A 25956-nucleotide genomic window follows, 5' to 3' on the forward strand; every position below is an offset into this window, starting at 1 on the left:
GGCTGGATGGGGAGGAATAAGCTGAAGCTGAACCCTGACAAGACCGAGGTACTTTTGGTGGGAGACAAGAGGAGGCTGGGGGATGTTGACCTGGTGTTGAATGGGGTACGGCTACCCTTGAAAGACCAGGTCCGCAGCCTGGGGGTCATTTTGGACTCCCAGCTGTCCATGGAGGCTCAGGTGTCAGCTGTGAGCCGGACAGCGCTGTATCAACTCCATCTGATACGGCGGCTGCGCCCCTTCCTTCCCGACCATCTGCTCCCATCGGTAGTACATGCCCTGGTCTCCTCTCGTTTAGACTACTGTAATGCGCTCTACGTGGGGTTACCCTTGAAGACGGTTCGGAAGCTGCAGCTGGTACAGAATGCGGCAGCTCGCCTGATTAAAGGCAGCCGTCGGCGAGATCACATCACTCCAGTGCTGAAGGAGTTGCACTGGTTACCAGTTGTTTTCCGGGCCAAATTCAAGGTGTTGGTTTTGACCTTTAAAACCCTATATGGTTCCGGCCCAGCCTATCTTAAGGAGCGCCTCCAGCAACACCAGACAGGCCGCTTAACAAGATCAGCCTCGGATGGCCCTCTCTCTGTCCCATCAGCCAGGACAGCTAGACTGGTGGGGACGAGGGAGAGGGCCTTTTCTGTGGTGGCCCCCACTCTGTGGAACTCCCTCCCTAGGGAACTCCGTCATGCCCTCTCTTTAATGAGCTTCCGTCGTGCATTAAAAACGTGGTTGTTCAGGCAGGCATTTGGGGTGGGTTAGGGTATTTTAAAAAAAATGTTTATGGTAAAATTTTATTGTTTTAAATTGTTTTATGGTGGGTTGTACATCGCCCAGAGTGGCTGGGTGACCAGTCAGATGGGCGATTAATAAATTTAATAAATAAATAAATAAATAAATAAATAAATACAGCGATACCCATTGAATACACTGATCTGGTTTGCACCCTTGGGTTGTCATGCACAAGCATGGATGAGCGGGCTTGCTGCCTGCAGCACACACCCCTATTCTGCTTTAGCACACAACCCATGATCACCTCCTTCATAGGGTGTGAAGGATAATGTCTATACCCCAACCAGTGGGTTGTTTAGGCGCTAAAGAATCCAATGATTAATCTATGGTTTGTTGTTAGGTTAATCACTGGGTCGTTTGGACCCTAAACAACTTAGCAATCCAGGTTTGCTCATCACGCTTCACAACCTACGAAGGAGCCAGTTGTGGGATAAAAGGGGAAGAGGGGCGCATGCTGGAGGCAGCAGCCCACTCACGCACAACAATCTGCTGGTTTTTAAACTGACGGATTGTTGTAAGGTGAGAACAGGGTTATTCTCAAGGGCCACTCTATTCTCCAGTCTCTTCTTTGGGGCCTGGAGGGAGGAGAGAGTGGACAGTCCTACTGCATCATGGAAATTCAGGCTTTACGATAAAACTGGCATAAGTAGCACTAAGAGCTTCAGAGTTCTGCATCACATGTTGTATGAGGTCAGCAGTCTTGAGACAACACCTGAGAAACAAATGTGCTTTACAAGCGGTACCCTCAAGTGGCAGACTGGTAGGAGTCTTTTGTTGTTTAGAATGCAAATTAAATAGCAATACCATTAAATATACATTAACATACAGAAACATGCTGCTTTAGCTTTAAAATTGTGAACATATCTTTTTTTAGCTACACCTTGATTAAATTTGAATTGGGACAGATAGGTGCTGGCAGAGGGGGGAGTGGGGAAGAGCCTGCCAGTTATCAATCTCTTTTGAGGAGACTCTTTGAAAGTCGTTGGAATCCAAGCCAAAATCCACAGCTGAAACCCAGTGAGAAATAATGGCCAAAAGCGTTCAGAGTACCAAATACAAGGAAATGTAAGAAAGAGATTTCCACAGCATAATGTGAGATCCAGCCTACAAGATCACTAATCTGTAAACGGATGGAGGGGAAAGTGTGTCTGCTTTCTGGAGGACTAAGTGACAGTGGTCTAGTTCACATGGTCAAACAACCCATGTTTAACAAACCACAGGCTGTGAGAGTGAGTGAGTGAGTGAGTGAGTGAGTGAGCGAGCGAGCGAGCATGCTGGCTCCTGCCTGCCCACCCACTTCCACTTTCTGAAACAACCTGGGAACCACTCGTTCCTGGCTTGTCATGACATGTGAACCTGGTACAAACCCTGGGTTAAAATTCTAGGTGGTTTAATACTAAACAACCCAGAATTTTAATCCATGGTTTGTTGTTGGGTTAAAACTCTGAGTTGTTTAACCCTAAACAACCCAGAGTTCTGGGTTGGCACATCAGGACACAACCATCAAGGTTGTTTGGCCACGCCAATTAGGGAGGCTCGGAGGGTGGCGACACGGGAGAGGGCCTTCTTGGTGGTTGCCCCCCAATTATGGAATGATCTCCCTGATGAGGCCCACCTGGAACCAACATTGTTATCTTTTTGGCACCAGGTTAAGACCTTTCCCTTTTCTCAGGCATTTGGCAGCATATGATGGTTTTTAATGAGGTCCTGGATTTGTCTTATGGTTATGGCTGATTGCTCAATGTTGTTTTTAGATATATGTTGGCTCTGTGTGTACAGTTTGTTTGTGTGTTTTTATGTAAATGTTTTTTAAACTTTGTATGGTGTATTTTTATAGTTTTTAACCTTTGTAAACCACCCAGAGAGCTTTGGCTATGGGGTGGTATAGAAATGTGGATAAAATAATAGTAGCAGTAGTTACAGTAACCATCATAATCATCATCCAGGTCACTGAGATGATATTCTTATATAAAAACAACTTGGACAGCAGAATGAACTTTGTATAATGGAATACCCCTTTTCTAGGCAATGCAAATGATTTGGTGACAACTGCTTTAGCAACAAGTGGCAACTCCAATCAGATTTCCTTGAATCAAATTGACATTCGATCAAAGGGCAAAAAAAGAGCCTCAGAAGTTACTGCTTAATTAACTTTTCTCTCTTTGCACTAACAGGAAGAATTGGCAGAATCAGAGCATGTGAGAAAACAACTAGCTGAAGAGCTGCAAACTACCAAACAAGTATGTGGAACGTCCAGCAGGGCGGGGGGCGTCTCTTATTCTTTTGCACTTTTTTTTTAGATAATCCTCTTTTTCACATCTTGTACCTGACTGTAGACTTATTAATGGCAGATGGGTTTCCCCCCTTATAAGACTGAAATTAGGTCCTGAAAGCTATATTGTTTGTTTCTGTTTTTGTTCTTTTATTGCATTGACCCGCAAAGAGGGTCACGCTGTCGCCTAAAGAACTCATAAACGATTGTGAGCGAGGAATGACGAGCGCACAATAAATGCCTCATGTACAAAAACTCATAGTATGCATGGTGTATGTTTGTACTTTTCTACATGGTATGCATGGGGTTTATCTCAGTTCGACCTACTGTGGTAGATTAGACTGAGGTAGAGCCTTCCCAGTCCACATCCAGCCCTTTATGCTACATTGGCTCTCCTTTTGTTCTTGTTTGTCTTATTTTTCTTTTGCCGTGTTTACATATTTTTTGTAGTGTTGGAGGGTCCCTAAATCTCTGATGAGAGGAAACCACACACGATTTGCATGGAATCGTGATTTTACACTGATCATCCTTTGCTGATTCATAGAATCATAACACTGGAAGGGATCCCCAGGATCTCACCACACCTTCCCTAAATTAGAATCATACCCAAACATGATAACCAGCTACAATGAGCACTCTTATGGAATACCAGTGCCTATCCAGATGGCTTCAGGAGTGGGATTTGAAAGGGCTGACTTGGCAGTTCTATCCCTGTGGTCCAAGATTGCAGTGGGCTTCAGATTACTATGATCCTTAGCTAGAAAGTTCTGGTGTGATCCATGCCATTTTCATGCCAGTTTTTCTGTGGTGAATGGTGAATGCAAGGAAGTTTGGGAAGGAACAAGATGCCTTCCTTTTTCCATGTCATCTCACACTCTAATGGGAGAATGGGAAGGAACAAGGAGATTCCTCTCCTGAGTTCATGGGGCGGGGCTTGGGGAGGGAGGGGGAGGGTCCCACGGAGGTAGTCCAACCCTCCACAAGCTGTATTGGACAACCCTGCAGGCTGAATTAGACCCACAGGCAGGAGGCTGCCTGCTCATGATCTGCATCTCTATGTTTCTGCAACAGAATGGTGGTTTCTAGTGCTCATAATTCCCATGTCTGTCATGAGGAGACCTTGGGTATTTATTTCTTTGTCAGAATTGCCTGCATGCAGTTATGAAGATCCATGTCCCTGCGGCAGCTCCATGTCTAAGCGACAATAGTGTGTGAACTGAGGGGGCGTAGGGGCATGGAGTAACCAAACGGTTCAGTTTATTGGAGTTCGGAGGTGCAGAAATACATGCAAGGCTTTCCACAGACAAGTTTAATCATCTGAGTTAATTCATCAAACATTGGTCTTTTCCTTTATTATGTTTAAAATGTATTCCTCCCATACGTTCTGCATTTTTGGTTCCTGCTGGAGTTAATGGCACAAAAAGCAGGACAACTTCATTCTTCTCAGCTTGATATTAACCTTTTGGGTGCAGGTTTCCAAAGGATGCTAACAATGTGCTTGTGGACAAATCTGCTGTATTTCATGCATATCTCATAGTGCTTTCTCTAGGTGTTGCCTCCTACAATGAGCTATGGCTGCTGTAGTTTCCGGTTTCCCATGGATGGCTTGACAGAACCAGTTCATTGGCCAGAGAAAGGGGCTGCCAGCTTCCATATGGCAGTAGTCCTCAACATTTTCAGACCTAGGAACCAGTTTGAACTACAACCTGCCTGAGATGAACATTTATATTTTTTAATCCGTGCATGGCCATCTTCCTGCTTGCTTTCTTTAGGGCAGCCTTCCTCAACCTGATGCCCTCCAGAGGTGGTAGAATGCAACTCCCCTCATTCTCAGCATGGCCATTGGCTGTAGTCCAACACATCTGATGCACACCTGGTTAGGAAAGGCTGTGTTAGGGTGACCAGGGCTCCTGTACTTCTAACCGCAGGGAGGAAAATGCTCCTGCACTTTTACAGCAGCACAGAAGAGGGCATATGGGGAGATGCAGGTTGTCACACCATTGTGTATTCACTCTTGCTTCTTATATGTGTGTGACAGGGTGGAGGTGTTGGCTGGTCAAGACTGGAGAGGTTCTCCGCAGATGTCTGTAGAGTTGTGCCATTTTATCAAATATAAACAGGGACATTGATAAAACTCTCAAAGCTCCCCTTTGTTGACCAGGCAAGTGGCCGAGGGAAAATGGTGGCACCAACAGGTATAACAGAGGCATGACAAGATGAGCCAGCAGGTTACAGCTGCAGTTTCAAGGCGTTTCTGCCCACGCTCGTTTTCAGTATGTGAGACTTTGACACACTTCAGGCCATGGTTATACTATGGAATTCGCTACCACAGGATGTAGTGATGGCCACCAATTTGGATGGCTTTAAAAGGGGATTGGACAAATTCCTGGAGGAGAAGGCTATCAATGGCTATTAGTCCTGATGGCTATACACTACTTCCGTTATCAGAGGCAGTATGCTTATGTACACCAGTTGCTGGGGAACATGGGCGGGAGGGTGCTCTTGCGCTCGTGTCCTGCTTGTGGGTTCCTGGTCGACAAATGGGTGGCCACTGTGTGAACAGAATGCTGGACTAGATGGACCCTTGGTCTGATCCAGCACGGCTCTTATGTCCTTAAAGATGGTGCTGGAAGGTGGCACTTCACTTTGCGGTATGCCACGTTCCATTTTTTTTTAAAGTGTAATTAAAATGCAATCTTAAAAGATCAAATAAAAATCAGCGGGGGGGGGGAGGACCCTAGTGGGCACCAAGAGAGGAGCCGGCAGGCACTTTGGTGCTCATGGGCGCCATGCTCTGTAGTAGAGAATACACTTTGCATACAAAAGCAGCCCATGGCATTTCTAATGAAAGAAGCTTTGGAAAGACCTCTTCTTAAGATTTTGAAGGGACTCTGCTTGTTGTAAAGCAGGTGTGGGGAACTTGTTGGGCTGCAGTTGCCATCGTCCCTCATGCTGGCTGTAGCTGATGGGAGTTGCAGTCCAACGACATCTTTGAGGGCCAGAAGTTACCCACCCCTGGTGTAGACGGCACTGGGCTAGCTGGACCAGCCAGTGGTCTGGCTCAATATAAAATGCCCCAAACAAAGAATAACAGTTTCATGAAACAAAGGTGCAATAAGTGGACAAACAACACAAGAATCTGATGATATCAATTAGAATATAATTCAAAATGTATACATATGGATCCCTAAATTCTAGAATGATACAAATTATGTTGGTTCACAATCCAGTAGTGAAAGAAAACAGAAATACATAAAATAATAGTGCAAAATTCAGTGATTCAAGAGGACCAATGGCGATCTGATACAGTCCCATTTCAAATTCTTAAGTTTTTTTCAGATTTGCACTCACAAGTGATTGCAGGAGCAGTATTCAGCTCTCAGATGGTTACTCAAGATGCTCAACAGAAGGCATGCATAACTTCCTCCCTAAAGGTTTTCTGTGTTTGTGTGAAGTCTTCTAACCCTCTAGTTCATACAGTCAGGGCCAGAAATATTGGAACAAGAATAACTGTTTTGGCAGTTGGCGTCTGTACACCACCACATTGAAGTTGAAAGGAAACACACCCAGATGAGAGCAAAGTCAGGACTTTCAGCTGTAATTCAAGGGGTGTGACAAAAGTGGGGCACTAACCATTCAGTAAGCACAGCCAGTGGCATACACACACACACCCATCGTTGGTGGCTCATAAGTAATGGAACAAGCCAACATCTTTTCAAACTTAAGGATCGCCTTTAATACCTGGATGAAAATCCTTGGCAGTCAATGACTGCCTGAAGTCTGGAACCCATGGACATGACCAAATGCTGAGTTTCCTCCCTCAAGATGCTTTGCCAGGCCTTTACTGCAGTAAGTAAAAAGCATGCTCTATTGGGTTGAGATCAGGTGACTGACTTGGCCATTGAAGAACATCCCGCTTCTTTGCCTGGAGAAACTCTTGGGTAGCTTTTGCTGTATTGGGTCATTATCCATCTGCAATATGAAGCGGCATCCTATCAGTTTGGCAGCATTCGGCTGAATCTGAGCAGAAAGTATAGCCCTGTACACTTCAGAATTCATCCTGCTGCTTTGATCAGCAGTCAGGCCATCAATAAACACCAGTGACCCAGCTCCATTGGCAGCCATACATGCCCATGCCATAACACTGCCGCCACCACGTTTGACAGATGATGTGGTATGCTTTGGATCATGAGCTGTTCCTTTCCTTCTCCACCCTTTTCTCTTCCCATCATTCTGGTACCAGTTAATCTTGGTTTCATCAGTCCAAAAAATCTTATTCCAGAACTGGGCAGGCCTTTTTAGGTGTTTGCTGGCAAAGGCAAATCTGGCCTTTCTGTTCTTGAGCGTTACCAGTGGTTTGCACCTTGTTGTGAAGCCTCTGTATTTACATTCATAAAGCCGTCTCTTGACTGTAGATGTTGACAATGACATGCCTACTTCCGCAAGAGCATTCTTGACCTGGCTAGATGTTGTGAAAGGGTTCCTCTTCACCATGAGCAGAATTCTGCGGTCATCCACTTTAGTGGTCTTCCGTGGTCTTCCAGGCCTTTTGGTGTTGCTGAGCTTGCCAGTTAAGTCCTTCTTTTTCAGGATGTTCCAAACTGTTGTGTTGGCCACTCGCAATGTTTTTGCTATCTCTCTGATGGGTTTATTTTGTTTCCTCAGCCTAATGATGGCCTCCTTCACTCACATGGACACCTCTTTGGACCTCATCTTGGGAGTTCCAGTGAACAGCTACCAAATGCAGATGTAACACTCAGAACCACCTCCAGGCCTTTTATCTGCTTGATTGGTCATGGGGTACCCAGGAAACAGGCCACACCTGGCCATGCAGCTGCTTGTCAGCCATTCGTTCCATTACTTATGAGCCCCCAACAATGGGTGTGTGTGTATGCCACTGGCTGTCCTTCCTGAATGGTTAGTGCCCCACTTTTGTCAAACCCCTTGAATTACAGCTGAAAGTCCTGACTTCACTCCCATCTGGGTGTGTTTCCTTTCACCTTCAATGTGGTGGTGTATGGAGACCAACTGCCAAAACAGTTATCCTTGTTCCAATATTTCTGGCCCTGACTGTACATTTATCTGTATAGACTATAACATGGCCCTCCTCAATCTGCAACAGCGAATTACTTAAGGAATGTTCCCCTTCGTTGTTGATTAGAACAGTGGTCTCCAAATGTCACACCCCTATCAGTAAAATGTCTCCAGATGTTGATTAGAGCAGTTGGTGTCCAAATCGTGCACCCCTATCAGTAAAAATGTTTTGAGCATACACCCCCAATATATATGTATTTATTTATTTTAAATTATATACACATACTACTGTACAAATATATTATGTACATTGTAAAACATACACAAAAATAGAAAATAATAGAAATTTTAAAAGGATGAGGTAAAGATGGAATGAACAATATATTAAAAAATAATAATTTAGTGAGAGCAAACCTTTTTTGCTCTCACTAAAAAAATATTATTAATCATAATTTTTAGTGAGAGCACTGTGATGGAATATCTTTCATTATTTTTGAAACATTATTTTTGAAACATGGTTTAACACTTTGTGACACGGCAATTTGAAGGTCTGGTTCTAAGTTCAGTTTATTTCGATACTTGGTTTTAATGCCTGACATAGCTGTCATGGCACGCACTTTCTTCTCGGCTTCGTTCTGCCAAAGGAGAGTGTGGGGGGGTTAATCGCCTTCCCGCTGCCCTTTGGCGGGATGGCAGCTGCTCTGGTGCCGCAGCTTCCTCTGCCGTGCCTGGCAGAGACTGGCGCAGCTGCTCTCGGTGGCCTCAGCCGAGGCGGGATAGGACTGGAGCCCAGAGAGTGGTGCCATGGAGCTCCCCTCTCGGCTCAAGTCCAATCCTACTGCCTCCGCCACTGCCATCATTGCACAGAGTGGCAGCTCATCAGGGCAGCGGGAGGCTGCTCAATTATCAGGCAGCTCGTGCACCCCAATGGATCGTCTTGCGCACCCCTCAGGGTGCGTGCACCCCATTTTGGAGACCACTGTATTAGAGAACCATCCACGTGCCTGGACTGGACAGCGGTCTAGTTATCTTAGTATTCCCCTGATTACATTTTACCAGACTGTTCTGGGTTGTAGTTACAATTGTACTGTAGGCTTTTAGTACCGTCTAGGTCAGATGTTTTATACTGGTCCTGTTGTTGTTTTTATGAATGTTGGCTATTTTATTACTGAATCAGGATTTTTATTATTATAATGAATTTTATGGTTGCAAGCCGCCTTGGGAACACTCCTGCCCTGAAAAGCAGCCTACAAATATTTTAAATTAATAACTAAAATATATTAGGTAGCATACTTTTGCTTCTGAGTTAGATGGGTGATGGTGGTAGTACATAATAATACTAGTATGCCAGTAGTAGGAATATATAGCAGCTTAATCATATTTTCCTCATCCAGTTAAAAGTAAATATTTAGCAGGCCATTCTTGGCGCTATAGCAGATATCTTTCATCTCTCGGTTGCTTTAACTTTTTACTAAGCTTAATTTAAAAAAAAAAAAATTACTGTTGTTGAAAGTTCAGCATTATAATGACCTGAAGTCAGTCATAAAACGCGGCAATTAGGCAACAGCTCGACCTGCCTCGGCCACAGGCTGCCTTTGAGAAAAGGACAGAAATATTTTGCTGGTTAACTTCAAAGGTACCATCATGCAGGTAACAGTAACTATAGGAGTGGGATCTCTGCTATATTAAACATTCTAGAAAATAATTGAGCTATTAGAAACCTGAAACATGCGACTGCATGCGTGTTTAGTGGAAGCCTTTCTTTGCCAGCACGCATTAAAAAACCTGAACCATTACATTTGCCCCATCATCACCTTTTGTTCCTTTTTAGTAAGTTGAAAGATTTATATATTGCTACCATCTGAAAATGTTAATCAGAGGCTAAAGGGCAGAGAAGGAGCTTTCAGGAATGCTTATTGAGTTGTTCAAGGGAACCAGCAGTGGGGCACTTTAGACGGGAGAAAAGAGAGTTCTTGTCTTCATGGAATAGTTTTACTTTTTAGGCTGCCATCCTGTGCCCACTTACCCAGGAGTAAGCCACATTGAACCCAGTGGGATTTACTTCTGAGTATAGGGTTGTGCTGTAAATGGTATTAAATCAACTAAAACCTTTATGTATTGCAGTTTCATACAGGGATGTAAAACCATTTAGAATCTGGATAAAGGAACAGGATTGTTACCAAATGTGCTCCTCTAAATACACGTATAAGCTTGCACATGTTCTCAAGATACACATTCATAAAAGGATCTTTTTAACTTTGGCAATTATGTGTCACTGGCAAGGCAGAATTTAGTAATCTATACACACACGTGCACACACACACAAGCTTCTTAAAACAATGGGGAATTTATTAAACGCAAGCAAGAATTTAAAATGTGCACATTGCTTCAGGGAAAGTAACTTGATAGAGCAATTGTCATTCAAATACAAGCATACAAATTAATCAGAACCATCAGAGCCTACAGAGAGAATTGGATTGTGAGTAAATTAGCGTAGTTCTCTTGGAGGCTGAATCTCGGGGTTCCGGAGCTTAAAATAGGCTGCGGACATGTGCTGACTGTCCGTACTAATATAGGATGGGCTTGTCAGTGTGACAGGTCAAAGAATTGCAGATTAAGTAAATCCAAGTCCCTGACACTCTTGGGAAAGGAAAAGAAAGGTTTGGGTGAGCATTAGAGAGTGGGAAGAACGAAAAAGAATTTACGGAGGTTTGTGTTAAGAGGTGGTGTGATTAGGCTAGTCATAAGAACATAAGAGCCATGCTGGATCAGACCCAAGGTCCATCTAGTCCAGCATTCTGTTCACACAGTAGCCAACCAGCTGCCCGTGGGAAACCCACAAGCAGGACATGAATGCCACAGTTCCCCAGCAACTGGTGTACATAGGCATACTGCCTCTGATATTGGAGGTAGCATAGAGCCATCGGGACTAGTAGCCATTAATAGCCTTCTCCTCCATGAATTTTCCCAGTCCCCTTTTAAAGCCATCCAACTTGGTGGCCATCACTACATCTTGTGGTAGTGAATTCCATAGTTTTAACTCTGCGCTGTGTGAAGAAGTCCTTCCTTTTATCTGTCCTGAATCTCCCACCAATCAGCTTCATGGGACGACCCTGGGTTCTAGTATTATGAGAAAGGGAGAAAAAAGTCTCCCTATCCACTTTCTCCACACTATGCATTGTCCTGATGCATGGTCGCAATAACAAGATGGAATGGGGGAAGGAGGGTGTCTAAAGCTAAAAGTCCACCCATCCCAATTGATCGCACTTTGTGCATGTCACTAACTTGCTTCTCTCCTTGTTTGTTCCTTTGACGTTTTTACTGCCATGTATTAATTTAGGTACTTCAAAGATGCAGGTTAATCAGGAGGGAACAAACAACACAGGAGTCGTAGCTACAATCTATGCCAATGGAACAACAAGGCAGGCTGCAAAAATGGCTGGGGCTCTGACCAAATGCAGTTCAAAGTTAGCCCAAATCTGAGCATACACACGTACCATAGAAAAGAGGGTATAGGGTGGAGGCTACATCGTGAAGAAAGACCTCCAGAAATAGACTAAGTTTTCAAAGATAGCTTGACCTGGTTCAGTCCAACCTCTTCCTGAAGATTGGGGCACGTTGAAACTCCCGAGTCTCCCACAGCAAAGGATAAATGTGTCCATTTAAAAATGGGCTTCTGCAGACCTTCAACTGTGGCAAGGCAAGGACCTAAGCCCCAAATTCAATCTCTGGTGTCTCCACATAGGGAAAAACCCCTTTTTATTTTTTATTTGCAAACACAACAACAGTAGCAGAAACAAAAAGGGGAGGGGAGGGAAGAAAAGAAAAGAAAAGAGGGAAGGAAAGGATTTAACACTGCCATTTCAAATATATACATTAATATAAGCAGTCCATATATCTAAATAAGCATCCATGCAGGATTGACAGCTGTAGGAGATACATTCAAATGTAGCAAGAGCAGTGAGAATTTCAGTCCATTGAGTGATAGGTGGTGGGTGTTTATCCTTAAGCGTGAAGTATAAATCTCTTTGCAACTGTAAGGGCACTCAGTATCCACTTTTGCTGTCCATCTGTTAATCCCCACATCACAGGGATGTAATTTAAAAGTGCCTGGACAACCACTTTCATCACAGATTTTTCAAAAACAACATTTATATGAGCAATGATTTCCAACCAAAAGGAAACCGCTACAGGACATAGAATCATAGAATCATAGAATAGTAGGGTTGGAAGGGGCCTACAAGGCCATCGAGTCCAACCCCCTGCTCAATGCAGGAGATGCCCACATCATATGCCTCAATGAGGCATTGTCCTCGTTGTTGTTGTTGTTCAGTCGTTCAGTCGTGTCCGACTCTTCGTGACCCCATGGACCACAGCACACCAGGCCCTCCTGTCCTCCGCTCTCTCCCGGAGTGTGCTGAGGTTCATATTCATTGCATCGGTGATGCTATATAGCCATCTCATCCTCTGCCATTGACCTCATTACATCACCAGAAACTGGCAGAGCTAGCCAATTTCTTCTTAACAAAGCCCCTGTAGTGTCAAATATATGTAAAATATCATTTTTTTTGGTTGAATCGCTCTCAATTTTAACTCCACAGAAATGGTACATACAAAAACTAAAGCAACTTTAAACTGAATCCTACCGGGGAGGGAGATGTAAAGTTGCGGGTAACAATGGACGAAAGCTCATGCACCACAACAGACACAACAACAGCTCTAATAGTGCCCAATAATAGTCTTCAAAAACATGTAGGAAGAAAGCCAGACTATAAAGCACATGGTCTTCGATGTCTATATACTAATGCCCAGAGAATGGGAAACAAACAGATCAAACTTGAACTCTTAATACAGGAGGGAAATTACGACTTGATAGGTGTAACTGAAACTTGGTTGGATGACTCCCATGACTGGAATACAGTAATTGAAGGATATAACTCGTTCAGAAAGAACAGAAAAGGAGGTGGAGTTGCACTATATGTTAAAAATACATATCTCTGCACAGAAATACAGGAGGATGAGCTTGGTAGCCCCATTGAGAACATCTGGGTTAAAATAAATGGAACAAAGAATAAAAGGAACATGGTGGTCAGAGTCTACTACCAGCCACCCAATCAAGGAGAAGACAAGGATGATGCTTTTGAAAAGCAAATTGCCAATGTTTCAAGGAAGCAAGATGTAGTAGTATGGGGGACTTCAATTTCCCCAATATTTGTTGGGAGACAAATTCTGCAAAACATGGCCCGTATAAGAAATTCCTGATTTGTATGGCTGATAACTTCCTCCTACAGAAAGTGGAGGAAGGAACTAGAGGATCAGCTATCCTTGACTTGATCCTAACCAACAGAGATGACTTAGTGGATAAAGTAGCAGTTACGGGAACTCTGGGGAAAAGCAACCATGTTATACTTGAGTTCTTGGTTCTAAAAGAAGCAAAAGCCGAGTGTAGCCAAACACGTACCTTGGATTTTAGGAATGCCAATTTTAATAAATTCAGAACAATGATAAGGAAGGTCCCATGCCAAGCAACTCTAATGAGAAAATGAGTCCAAGATGGGTGGGAGTTTTAAAAAAAGGAAATTCTCAAGGCACAATTCCAAACAATTCCAACGAGAAAAAAAGGTGGAAGTCAACAGAAGAAGCCAATATGGCGTCACAAAAAGCTTAGAGATGACCTGAAAACAAAAAAGCACACATATAGGAAGTGGAAGGAAATCCAAGCAACAAAGGAAGAGTACAGGCAGGTAGCACAGAATTGCAGGGATGGTGTCAGGAAGGCTAAAGCTGAGAGCGAGCTGAAGTTAGCGAGGGATGCTAAAAGCAACAAAAAGGCTTTCTTCAGTTACGTGCATAGTGAAAGGCAGAGGAAAGAAATGGTGGTTCAGCTATTAAATAAGGATGGCAAAATGATAACAGATGACAAAGAAAAGGCAGAGGTGCTCAATTCCTACTTCGGCTCAGTCTTCTCCCAAAAGAGGGTCTATGACCCCCCCCCCCCCAGCAAAGGCGAAGTACAGGCTGAAGGGGCAGGATTGCAGCTTGAGATCAATAGACATATGGTCAAGGAACACCTAATCACTTTGAATGAGTTCAAATCTCCAGGGCCTGATGAACTGCATCCTAGAGTAATAAAGGAACTGGCAGAAGAACTCTCAGAACCACTGTCTATTCTCTTTGAGAAATCATGGAGGACGGGAGAAGTGCCAGATGACTGGAGGGGAGTTAATGTTGTCCCTATCTTCAAAAAGGGCAAAAAGGAGGAATCTGGAAACTACAGACCAGTCAGTAGTAATATGGGGAAATTCTGGAGCAGATTATAAAGCGATCAGTATGTAAGCACCTTGAAAACAATGCCGTGATTACTCGAAGCCAACATGGATTTGTCAAGAACAAATCCTGTCAGACGAATCTGATCTCATTTTTTGATCAGGCAACCTCCCTTGTGGACTGTGGGAATGTTGTGGACATAATATATCTCAACTTCAGCAAAGCTTTCAACAAAGTGCCCCACGATATCCTGATGAGCAAACTAGCTCAAAGTGGGCTAGATGAAACAACGATCCGGTGGATCCAGAGTTGGCTACAGAATCGGACTCAAAGAGTGCTTATCAATGGGATCTTCTCAAACTGGGGAAAAGTAATGAGTGAGGTACCACAGGGCTCAGTCCTGGGCCCAGTGCTCTTCAACATTTTTATTAATGACTTGGAGGAGGAGGTGCAGGGAATGCTTATCAAATCTGCAGATGACACAAAATTGGGTGGGGTAGCTAAAACCTTGGAAGACAGAAACAAAATTCAAAGTGATCTTGATGGACTGGAGCTCTGGGCAGAAAACAACAGAATGAAATTTAATAGGGATAAATGCCAAGTTCTGCACCTAGGAAAAGGAAACCAAATGCACAGTTACAGGATGCGGGATATTTGGATCAACAATACTACAAGCGAGAAGGATCTTGGAATTGTTGTAGATCACAAGCTGAATCAGAGCCAACAATGTGATGTGGCTGCAAAAAAGGCAAATGCTCTTTTGGGCTGCATTAATAGAAGTATAACTTCCAAATCCCGGGAAGTACTAGTTCCCCTCTACTCAGCACTGGTTAGGCCTCATCTGGAGTACTGTGTCCATTTCTGGGCACCACACTTTAAGGAGGATGCAGACAAACTGGAGAGGGTTCAGAGGAGGGCAATGAGGATGATCAGGGGACTGGAAACAAAGCCCTATGAGGAGAGACTGAGAGAATTGGGCATGTTTAGCCTTGAGAAGAGAAGACTATGGGGAGATAGGATAGCGCTCGTCAAGTACTTGAAAAGTTGTCACAGAGAGGAAGGCCAGCGTCTCTTCTCAATCGTCCCAGAATGCAGGACACGGAAGAATGGGCTAAAGTGACAGGAAGCTGGATTCCGGCTGAATTCCTGACTGTTAGAGCAATATGACAATGGAACCAATTCCCTAGGGAGGTGGAGGGCTCTCCCACACTGGAGGCGTTCAAGACAAGGCTGGACAGCCATCTGTCAGAGATGCTTTGACTTGGATTCCTTCACTGAGCAGCGGCTTGGACTCGATAGTCTTATAGGCCCCTTCCAACCCTACTGTTCTATGATTCTATGAACTTCCCATTGATTAGGCTATATAGAGCATTCCAACTCCTTATTCCATTCATCTCTGAACATCTACATTCCAAAAGACTTTTATAAACAACTATTGTAGGCTTAGGTTTGTGTAAAGAGCCATTTCCTCCAACAGTGTAGGAATTGCTGAAGCACTCATCCCTGACGGACCGTATATAGATTCCAACAAATGCTGTAGTTGAACGTACTGCCAGATAGCACTAGCTGGTAAATGATATGTAATCCACAATTCTGAAAATGGTTAAAAAAAAAAAATCCTCTGATCCTAGTACTTGATGTAAAGTATAAATTTTACTATCAGCCCAACTCTTCCACTTGATAAATGGCCATCTTTCTAGTTTCAACACTTGATTCTCCCATAAAATTAATTTAGCATAAGAATATGGATCAAACTGCAGCTGATGAGCCATTGCGCTGCTAAAATTGTCAGAGGAGACATCCCTTTCTTTTTAAAATACCTATATCCCCACACCATCCAGCCAAAAAGAGATGCCTGAAACCCTGCCTATAACCCTATAGACCCACTGCCAGTCAGTGTCAACAGTACTGGGCTAGATGCACTAAGGGTCAGTCAGACTCAGTATAAGGCAACTTCTGAAAAGGTTTCATTTTCATTGGGCAGGCATAGAGACATACGACCCCACTCCACCCCCATGCACAACACACCTTTTTCCCAGGAAAGCTGCACTTCTTTTAAATATTTTTAAAACAGCATCAAGGTGAATCAGGCGAGCATAATTTTTAGGTGTGATTCATCCCCTCCCCCTCTCCCCAGGTAAATCATTGTAATTCAGTTCTGCCTACAAGATACATAAGGAAACACTTGACTTTTATAGGTCACATTTTTAGGCCATGTTTACAATTTCATTCAAAGAACATCTTTGTTGTACAAAGAAGCACCTTCAATAATGTACTGAAGTTTGTGCAGAATAATTTAGCAATCGCACAAGAAGATTATTTGTAGAGGAAATGGATTTTTATGTATAAACAGTACAAGACCATTTGTTTTGCTCTCTCTTCTTTGCTGTTTTTGTCATAGGAACATTGGAAACTGCCAAGTTATACCGAGTCAGAATATTGGGCCATCTAGCTCAATATTGTCTACACTGACTGGCAGCGGCTCTCCAGGGTTTCAGGCAAACTTTCCAGCCCTATCTGGAGATGCTAGGGATTGAACCTGGGATCTTCTACATGTTAAGCACATGCTCTGCCTTTGAGCTACCGTCCCTCCTGTGTCTTCTACACTAGCAATCTAGCCTACCTAATCATAATAGGTAGGCTACCTTATCAACCTGCCCAGTCACTGAGGTCATTGGATGGCATGCTCCAGGTGGTTCCTGATTTCAGCCCACCCAGAGAAGAGCCTTCAGTATGGTGGCCCCCTCTCTATGGAACTCCCCTGCCTCTGGAGGTCAGACAGGCACCAATACTGTGTTGTTTTTCAGTGCCTCCTGAAAACATCTTTATTTCAGGAAGCCCTCCTTGATTAACCAGCCATGGTTAATCATGGTTAATACCAGTTTTTACTGGTATTCTGTTTGTTTTTAAATAACGCATTTTTAATATGGTGTTTTATTCTTTTAATGTTTTATCTTGTATTGTATATTGCTCTGGAATCTGTTTAGAGGTGGAGCAGTGTATAAACATTGTAAATAAATAAAGAAAAATACATAAATAATAGCACCACCCTCACCCCCACTCTGTTGAACTAAAAATGTAATAGCAATCCTGCTCCCAAAAAGACGTATTCCTTTTATTTCTAAGGTGGGAGGTTGTTTATATTTTAGTTTTTGTTTATAGCAAAAATTTTACTCCAGAAGCTAGTTACTACTCCTACTACTTCCTTTTTTATATAATTTTTTAAAATCCTATAAAAGTTGCAATTATATAGTTCCTGGGAGGGTGTCCCAGGAGCCTTAGGATATTGTGGATCTCCCTCTCTGCCAGCCGAGAGGGAGGTCCACACGTGGAGAAGGAAGACTGCCGCCAGAGGCCTCCTTGTTGCAGCAGCGGAAACCATCACCAGCATTGTTCCTCTGACATCAGTGCTCTGCTGGCTGTGGGGAGAAAGGCCGTGTCTGGGTGGATCAAGGGAGGCCCTGGACCTCCAGGATCTCAAGCCCTCCTGTTCCCCCAGCATACCCCCAACAAGGGTGAAAAAGTAACTGGCATACTTATTTTCTTTCCCATCAGTGTCAATGAGAGGGGAAATATTGAAAAGGCAGAAGGGGGGAGGGTGGACTGGAAAATCTGCATTACACACACACACACACACAGCTCAGCAGGGCTTAGGAAGTGACACTTCCCGCACCTCAGATTCTCAGTCTCTTGCCTCTACAGGATTGCTCCGCCAACCAAGCATCTTTGAAAAGGTGGTGTGTGTTGTAGCTCTTGTAATAAAAAGGGAAGTATATGTCTTGAAATCTGAACTTCAGTTCTGCATGCTTGAAGTGAACCTTACAGTACATATATAGCACCAATTAATGATGATGATTAGGATGATATGATAATATAAAATAACAGAAAGTGAACCTTAAATGTACATCAGATTTTTAGCTTGGCCCAAATTTAAATTTTAGAACACAGTCATTCCATGACCGTGGAATCCTGATGAAGATGTCCTCGTATTCTGTTCATGGACAAAAAGTAGAACATACATTAATTGAATAGGTTTTATTGTTGTGGAGAAGTTATTATTCAACACTTGGTCATCATCATAAACCACTCATTTGATCCCTGGTGCATAATGAACAAAGGCCATCCTTGACTGTAAGCATCTGAGGCTGCAGTCCTAAGCACATGTAGAATGCAATTCTAAGCATGTTTAGTCTGAACTAAGTCCCAATGAGCTCAGTGAGGCTTACTCCACAGTAAGTGTGTTTCAGGATTGCATTGTGCATAGGAAAAAGTCCCACTGAATTCAGTGGGATTTACGTGCTTGGGCTTATACTGCACAAAATTAATTATATAGATCTAATTCCAGGCCAGGATCTTTTCCTTGATTTTCTTTTTCTCCCCCAGAATACCTCCCAAACAACTTCTGTGTTTGTTTGATTATTTAATAAGACAGGTTTAGCACGAGGAAGTCCCCTGTGGAAAGATAAGGGATATTATAGTTGTATATCTTGCTTTCAGTCAGCACCGTATATACTTGCACTTAAACATTTTAATAAAGATTCTGAATGCTCGTTTGGTGCTGTATTGAACTATCTACTGTATTTTGAATCTTTTAAAATAAATTTTGAAATGGTTGTTAAGGATACAGGGTGTGGTAGAAGTTTCAGATTAAAATAGTGCATGCTTTTGAGCTTTGCCACGTTCTGTAGAATCTGTTCTAATTATTGTCATATCCTAAGTAGTTGGAGCCAGAACACAAGAAATAAATTCACGTTATATTGAACTCTTTTGATGACAGACTTTTCATGCATGCACACAAAACAAAACAAAGGCAGTCATCACTTTAATGGCTTCATTGACTAGGCTTTGTTGACGTCCAACCATATAATTTATTTTGTTATCTAAATATTTTCTCTATTTGCCAAGAGTATACGATGCCCTTGCCAGTTTTCCTAGTTGAGGTTTTGTTGTACAGGCTCCTTGTTTGTGAAAGCTCTATTCACTTTTTAGCTTGGCCCAAATATAATGTTAGAACACAGTCATTCCATGCATGGTGCACACATAAAAAATGAATGCTTTTGAAAACCGGGTTCTCATTGACAAAGCTGCTTCCAGAACAGAGGGCTGAGAATATGTCATAGGCACATTTTGTGTTCAGCTGGAGTTTAGCTGAACCTGTTTGGTTGGACTAACAGGGAACTAGATGGAGTTGCTTTGGGGGCGCAGTCCAGCTTGTGAATTGCTAGTTAGCCAACCATGAGTGCTAGGCCTCAGTCATAAAACAGATATAATTTTTCAAAATATTGCTTATGTTCCAAAGTAATAATAATTTAAAACAGTTTATAGAATGCAAGCTTAGCATGGAAGTCACTTTTATAGCTGCCACCATTATTTATTTATACATACATACATACAAATACAAATTTTATTGATTGATTGATTGATTGATTGCATTTCTATCCCGCCTTTTTTCCTCCTTAAGGAACTCAAGGCAACGTACATAGTCTTCCTCCTCCTCCATTTTATCCTCACAACAACAACCCTGTGAGGTGGGTTGGGCTGAGAGTCTGTGACTGGCCCAAAGTCACCCAGTGAGTATCCATGGCCGAGTGGAGACTAGAACCCAGATCTCCTGACTCCCACTCCAACACTCTCGCCACTACACAACACTGGCTGTCTAAAGCACTAAATTGGTGCTTTACACCGTTTGCTCCTAAACATGACAGGAGTAATTCTTAACTGCTGAGTATTTTTCTGTTTGATACTAACTGTGCTCATTCATAGGCTCAGAACAAGCTGTCTTATATGATGACAGATTGTTTGCCCATTTACCCTAGTATTGTTTACTCTCGCTGGCAGCAGCTCCCAGGGTTTCAGGCAGAGAGAGAGAGAAAGAGCAAGAGAGAGACCATTCCCCTCCCCTGATCCTTTTTATCTGGAGACAGTGGGGATTGAACATGGGCCCCTCGCCTGTACAACATATGTCTGGAGAAAACTTTTAAACCAATATTTCTGTAATGAGGGTTAAATACCTCTGACAGGTGGACTTGTACTGTAGAATGAGGAGCTATTAACAGCTGCAATTTAAGCCACTAAATAACATTCTTGTGGTGGTGTCATCAAGGCCAGAGGTATTATTCCCTGCATGCTATACATATAAAATATTAGGATCAAGCCCTTAAATTCATATTCTAAACAATGAATACATTCGAGAGAATTAAAAGTCGTTGCCAGGTTTTATATGGGAATTACCACTTTTCAGAATTCTACTTTTCATAACTACTGCTAAAAGTGCAAGTCCAAAATAATGTAGCTGCCTTAATTTTCAAGTTCATAATGAAGGGTGTTTTGTGCTTGTCACTCTAGTCAATGTTACTTCAGTGAGTCTATATATAACTTATCCTTTGATTCATACCCTCTGCCCCATGTCTATTTTTCCAGATGTCTCAGGAATAAATATTTAGGGACTGAAGCTTGAGGGAAAATGCATTTCGTTAGAAATAGCTTTATTTGTTCAAAACACTAACATCTTATTTATTTATTTATTACCTTTATACTATCCCATCTTACTTCCACAAGGGTCTTCAGTGTTCCTATATTGGCTTTCTGGGTGGTTTCCCATCCAGGCATTGACCAGACCCAGGTCTGCTTAGCTTAGCAAGGTGGATGTATCACGTGCCTGGGAAAATTAATTCTGTTAATACAACAAAGACAATGTAGAATGAGTAATTTTTATATAGCTACGTAAGGGAAACCACATCTATACTAATAGGTTTGTGCGCAGGTCCAATCTGACAGTATCTCCTAGTGTTTCATGCCTATAATTCATGGCACAAATGAAAACATGAGCACACGTGTAGATTTGCCCTAAAAGAGTAGCTTTTAAGAGAACATCAGGTTTGCTTCCAAAGTGCAGATGTGTATGTTCAGAGGCCAAGGAACTGGAGAGGTGGAGACCAGATTGTTCCATGCCTATCTGGGATCCTTCTGATTTGAAGTAATGAATGTGCATGTACCCATTCAGTCTCCCATGCCCCCGTGCTTTAGGCTTGCTAAATACATTCTCAGCCCAGTGCACTGCCCTATGCAGTAAGCATATTCATGTTCAAGCTTCATCTCTCTTCTGAGCTTTTCCTCTCCCTAACCTTGTCATAAATTGTCACAACTGTATATTTATCTTTTCAGTGTCAAATTACATTACCATGGGTTTATTGCTGAATCTTGGGTAGCCTTATCATGGGGCGGGGGACTCTTTTGGGGACTGACTCTGACTTGGGACTCAGAGCCAGCTATAGGTCTCCAGGCTTTTTCGGAACCCCCAAGTATCTCTGTTGGTTTTTTTACTGGAGCCAAAGCTATACTACATTTCTCATTATATTGAATATTGAAGTAAGTGGTAGTAAAGAAAAAAAAAATCTGTTTAAGCTGCTCCTAAATTATAAACTAAAGATTTGTTTATAATAGTTTTTCCCATTCAAAAACAGAATGAGCTTCTTTTCTTTTTCAAAGTTAGCTTGGAGAGTACATTTTTAAAATAGAATTTGGTTCCCCATAGGAAGCCAAGGCATCTGTGGAGGAGACAAGAGCCCTCCGAAGCAGAATCCATCTTGCAGAAGCTGCACAAAAGCAAGCTCGTGGAATGGAGATGGACTATGAGGAAGTAATCCGCCTGTTGGAGATAGAAATTGCTGAGCTGAAGGCTCAGCTTCCCGATCACTGTGGCCAAAATAAAGTAAGCACCTCAGTAGTCTCTCATAGAGTTGCCATGGTTTCCTTGCTGTTGTCATGTATCCTGTTTTTCATTTTTCTTTCATTTGTTCTCCTAAAGTAGGTCACCGTTTGTCTTGTATTATTCAGTAGCTAGAATGATGTGTTGTGAAGTGGCGGGGGCGGGGGCAAGATGGAGGTTATGAACTCCCTTTTCTTCAGAGAGATCTGTTGGTTAAGAAAACAAGAGCCCCTGCTTCCTTTGGGTCACTGGCCAACATGGCACCGCTCAAGTGTAAATATTATGGAACACAGAATACGTTTAATTTATCTTCTGTTTCCATTTTAACTAATATATTGCATAAAACACTGATTATTTTGGTTTAGCAGAGCATTCGAAGAAGTAAGAAACTAAGGATGCAATCCTATACCCACTTACCTGGGGGAAAGCCCCACTGAACTCAGTGGGACCCACTTCTGGGTAGAGGTGTAAAGAGTTCTTTTTCAAGGTTTCTAGGTACTTTTACATATGCTGAACTAACATTATGGTCTGATTTTTCCTTTAAGGTAGTGCACAGCCAGCCCTTAATGGAGATTTGTTGTATTCAGCAGTTTCGATGTGTTTCTAAAAGACACGGAAATAGCAGAAAGAGGCATAAAATACATGTTTGCTGTATACATTCAGATTTGTTTAACCATGACATAGAAGCTATCAGTATGGCCTCAAAATGGTGTTTTGAACTCAATAGCCTTCAGCAGCCAGCCTTCAAAACATGAGGACGCAATCCCAAATGTGCGCACAGCTCCTTGTAGTAACTCATTCTCAGCTTCAGAACCAAGGTTATCATCGGCATTATCAGAATAGTTTCTTAGAGCTAATGATTATGAAAGGTTATACACAGTAGTTCGCTTGCTGTTTCTTCAGTCATTTTTATATCTATATAATACATAGGAAAACATGAACAATTATGGCATGGATGAAAAAAATGTGTATGTCCTTTTTATGTGTAGTGTATGTGTGTTTTCCTTCTGTCATGGGGCAGTATCCAAATATGTTCTTCTGCCAACAGAAATGATGTTGCGCTAGTGGAAGGGACCTCTAGTGCCATGCCAATTGCGCTAGCTTCGGCAATGGGATTTCTGGGCAATCCTGTCATGCAAGCTAACACTATTGACGTTACACCAGAAGTCCCTTATACTAGTGCAACATCACTTGTGTCAACAGAATGCCATCTCTGAATACTGTCCATAATTTTTTGTGGCTTTCCTATGTATTGTATATAGTTATCAAAGTAAAAATAATGCGTGACTCTTGAGAATACAGTCTCTTCATACCCGCTTTGGAGCATAAATGGAACCAGAGGTTTCCTGAAAACCTGGTACACGCCCAGAATGATGAGAATGTAAAATGCCTGGCTTTTGGAAATCTGATTCAGAGGCTACCTAATTTTGTGGGTATAGATGAAGCCATTCATATGTGTTGTAAAGGCCTGACATTTGGATTTTCTAACGTGTTAACATTTTTCTACAAGGCACAGATGCCAGTGACTACATGAGTAGAAGGTACAGGAGGCACTTTTCCACATGTCTGCATGAACGTCGAACTATCTCGTCTTTTAATTTATGCAGCCATCAGTTTACATAAAATTATATCACTTTTCTTGATCTTTAAAGTAATGGGCACAGAAAAGAGCTGTGCTCCACTTTTGCCTTGTGATAACTTCTTAAAGACAGGGACAAAGGGAAATAATCTATGCTGAGAAAAACAGCCATAGCTGGTTGTCTATTTTATAAAGACCTGTTCCTAAGCAGGCTTAGAATTTTCCTTCTGAGGAAAGGAAGCTTTCCAATCAGGCAGATTTACTGACATTAAGAACAGTAGTAGATCTGCCAAAGAAAACCTAGATTGTATATACATGTATATTTCCTGGGGGGTGGGGTGTATACATACATACATACCTATCAATAGGTTTTTTTTAGTGTCTCTCAGTTTAGCTGTGCTGAAATTATGAACTTCAGCTATGGTTTTTGCAGTGTAACGTGGGGCCATCCAAAGGAGGCACAACAGTTACCATGGGTGATGATGCTTTCCATATTGACACATACACATACTCTGATCCCAACATAGCACTTTTCTATATCTGCTTCTTGACTACCAGACTGGAAGAGTAGATTCTGTCTTTTCCATTCCCTCAGCTCTGAGATTCATGGTCCCTCTTGAATGCTAGGAAGCACAACATCATGAAGCTCTAGAAGGAGAAATAAGCACCTTTTGGTGCGCTCTTTTCTTTATTTGGGAAGGCTTATTGTAACTGAGCTTGAAAACCTTTGCAGTAGATGAACTCTAGTGATTTCATCATATTTTTATTTACTAGCAAAGTGCCCATCAATACAGTCGGTTATTTTTGCCCACAGAAATCAGAGGGAGCCATTCTATGGGACAAAGTCAAGCAGCTATAAATCAAGGTCACAGTTTCAGATGAGGTTATCTGTTCTAGGGACAGTTTATACCCTCACCTGAACTGGTTCTTTTCTGTAGGTACTATACTTCCTCCCATAGGAGTGAGTAGATGCCATAGACCAGGGGTGGACAACTTGTGGCCCTCCAGATGCTTCAGCCTACAATTTCCATCAGCCTTAGCCAGCATAGCCAGAAGGATGATGGGAGTTGTGGGCCAAACATCTGGAGGGCCACATGTTTAGAACTTTATAGAAGAAAATAAACACAGTCCATCCTAGGGACAGGCAGTTCACTATTTTGTAACTGTGAGGAGCTGTGCTTGAGAAGAGAGGGAAAGGTCTCTATGCACTATGTTCACACAAGTAATACCTCCACACAAGTCCCTTGGCACCTCCACTTGCTCCTGAGAAGGTTTCATAAGGGCTGGCTCATGTGTGAACCTGCCTGTCATGTTGTACGGCACTCCATAGTCGATATACTCCTGACACAGTGAGTACAGAAGGAACGATGGAGCAGTCAACATAGATACAGAAATATTTGTGCAATATTTGCAGGGCTAGAATGCTTGAAAAGAGCATCTGAGGCTAAAATTACCATGGGTTGTGAGAAAATGAGTCACCTTTAATAATTCTTGTATTGTATTGACTTTCCTTAAAGTCACAATAATTTCCTTTGGGGAGCAGCTTCATTGATAAAGTCTTGACATGGTGCAGGGAATAAAAGTAAAATATCCTTGCCAAAGATAAAATTAAAAAACCCTTCTGCTTATGTTCAGAGGAGTAGAAAACTGCACCTCCCACCATAATCCAACCATAATTAGTCGCACCACTTTATCATGTAGCCCTGTGGCATCTTTTGAAGAGGCGAAAGTAGAGATTATATGACGTGGAAATGCAGCGGCAGTGCCATACTGTAATACATAATATCAGGGAGAAACTGCATATTATACCTGCGTACCAGCATCCCCATATTGATTTCTTCACCTGTATATTGTGTATTATCCTCCGTCCAGACATCATTGTGCATTCCCCCACCAGCTGCAGCCAGAGGTGTGACACGGGAGCAGGAGAAATGTTTCAACATCATGACATCACCATCAAATTATTTTTACCCCGCTCTAAGATAATAATAAGACAATCTCTCCCCTTAGGCTTACAGTCTAAAAGACACGAGACTAAAGGAAAAGGGATTGGGAGGAAAGAAGGCAAAAAGCAAACTCAGGCACTAGCTGTTAGTTAGAACATTCTTATAAGTGTTCTTTCTGCAGCTGCTCCTTCTCTGGCCTGTGGATGGGGACCCACTGGTCTTTCCCCTGCCATTCTGTTCTTCGTGGGAGGCAGGGGGAGCAGCCTGGCTGATGGAGAGGCCATCGTGTGTTGCCCTTCTGCTCTGCAAGTCCCAGGGCAACATGGCATAAGTGGTACTACAGGAGAAGAGACAACTTAAC

General features: G+C 42.6%; 1 protein-coding gene across 17 annotated transcripts in view; it reads left to right on the forward strand.

Annotated features, from left to right (window-relative positions):
* Window positions 1–25956, forward strand: part of STXBP4 (syntaxin binding protein 4) — a 188885-nt gene that overhangs the window by 74501 nt on the left and 88428 nt on the right. For all 17 annotated transcript variants that reach the window (XR_014788150.1, XR_014788151.1, XM_084837212.1 and 14 more), the window contains 2 exons: window positions 2964–3029; window positions 21897–22073. Coding sequence is in view for 15 of the 17 variants with exons in the window: in XM_084837212.1 (XP_084693338.1) it covers window positions 2964–3029; window positions 21897–22073 (243 nt within the window). In the remaining 2 variants the exon portion in view is untranslated. The remainder of the gene's footprint in view (window positions 1–2963; window positions 3030–21896; window positions 22074–25956) is intronic.

Source organism: Heloderma suspectum, chromosome 2 (assembly GCF_057233095.1).
Source record: "Heloderma suspectum isolate Gila_16-S chromosome 2, 16-S_ref, whole genome shotgun sequence".
Classification (NCBI taxonomy): domain Eukaryota; kingdom Metazoa; phylum Chordata; class Lepidosauria; order Squamata; family Helodermatidae; genus Heloderma; species Heloderma suspectum.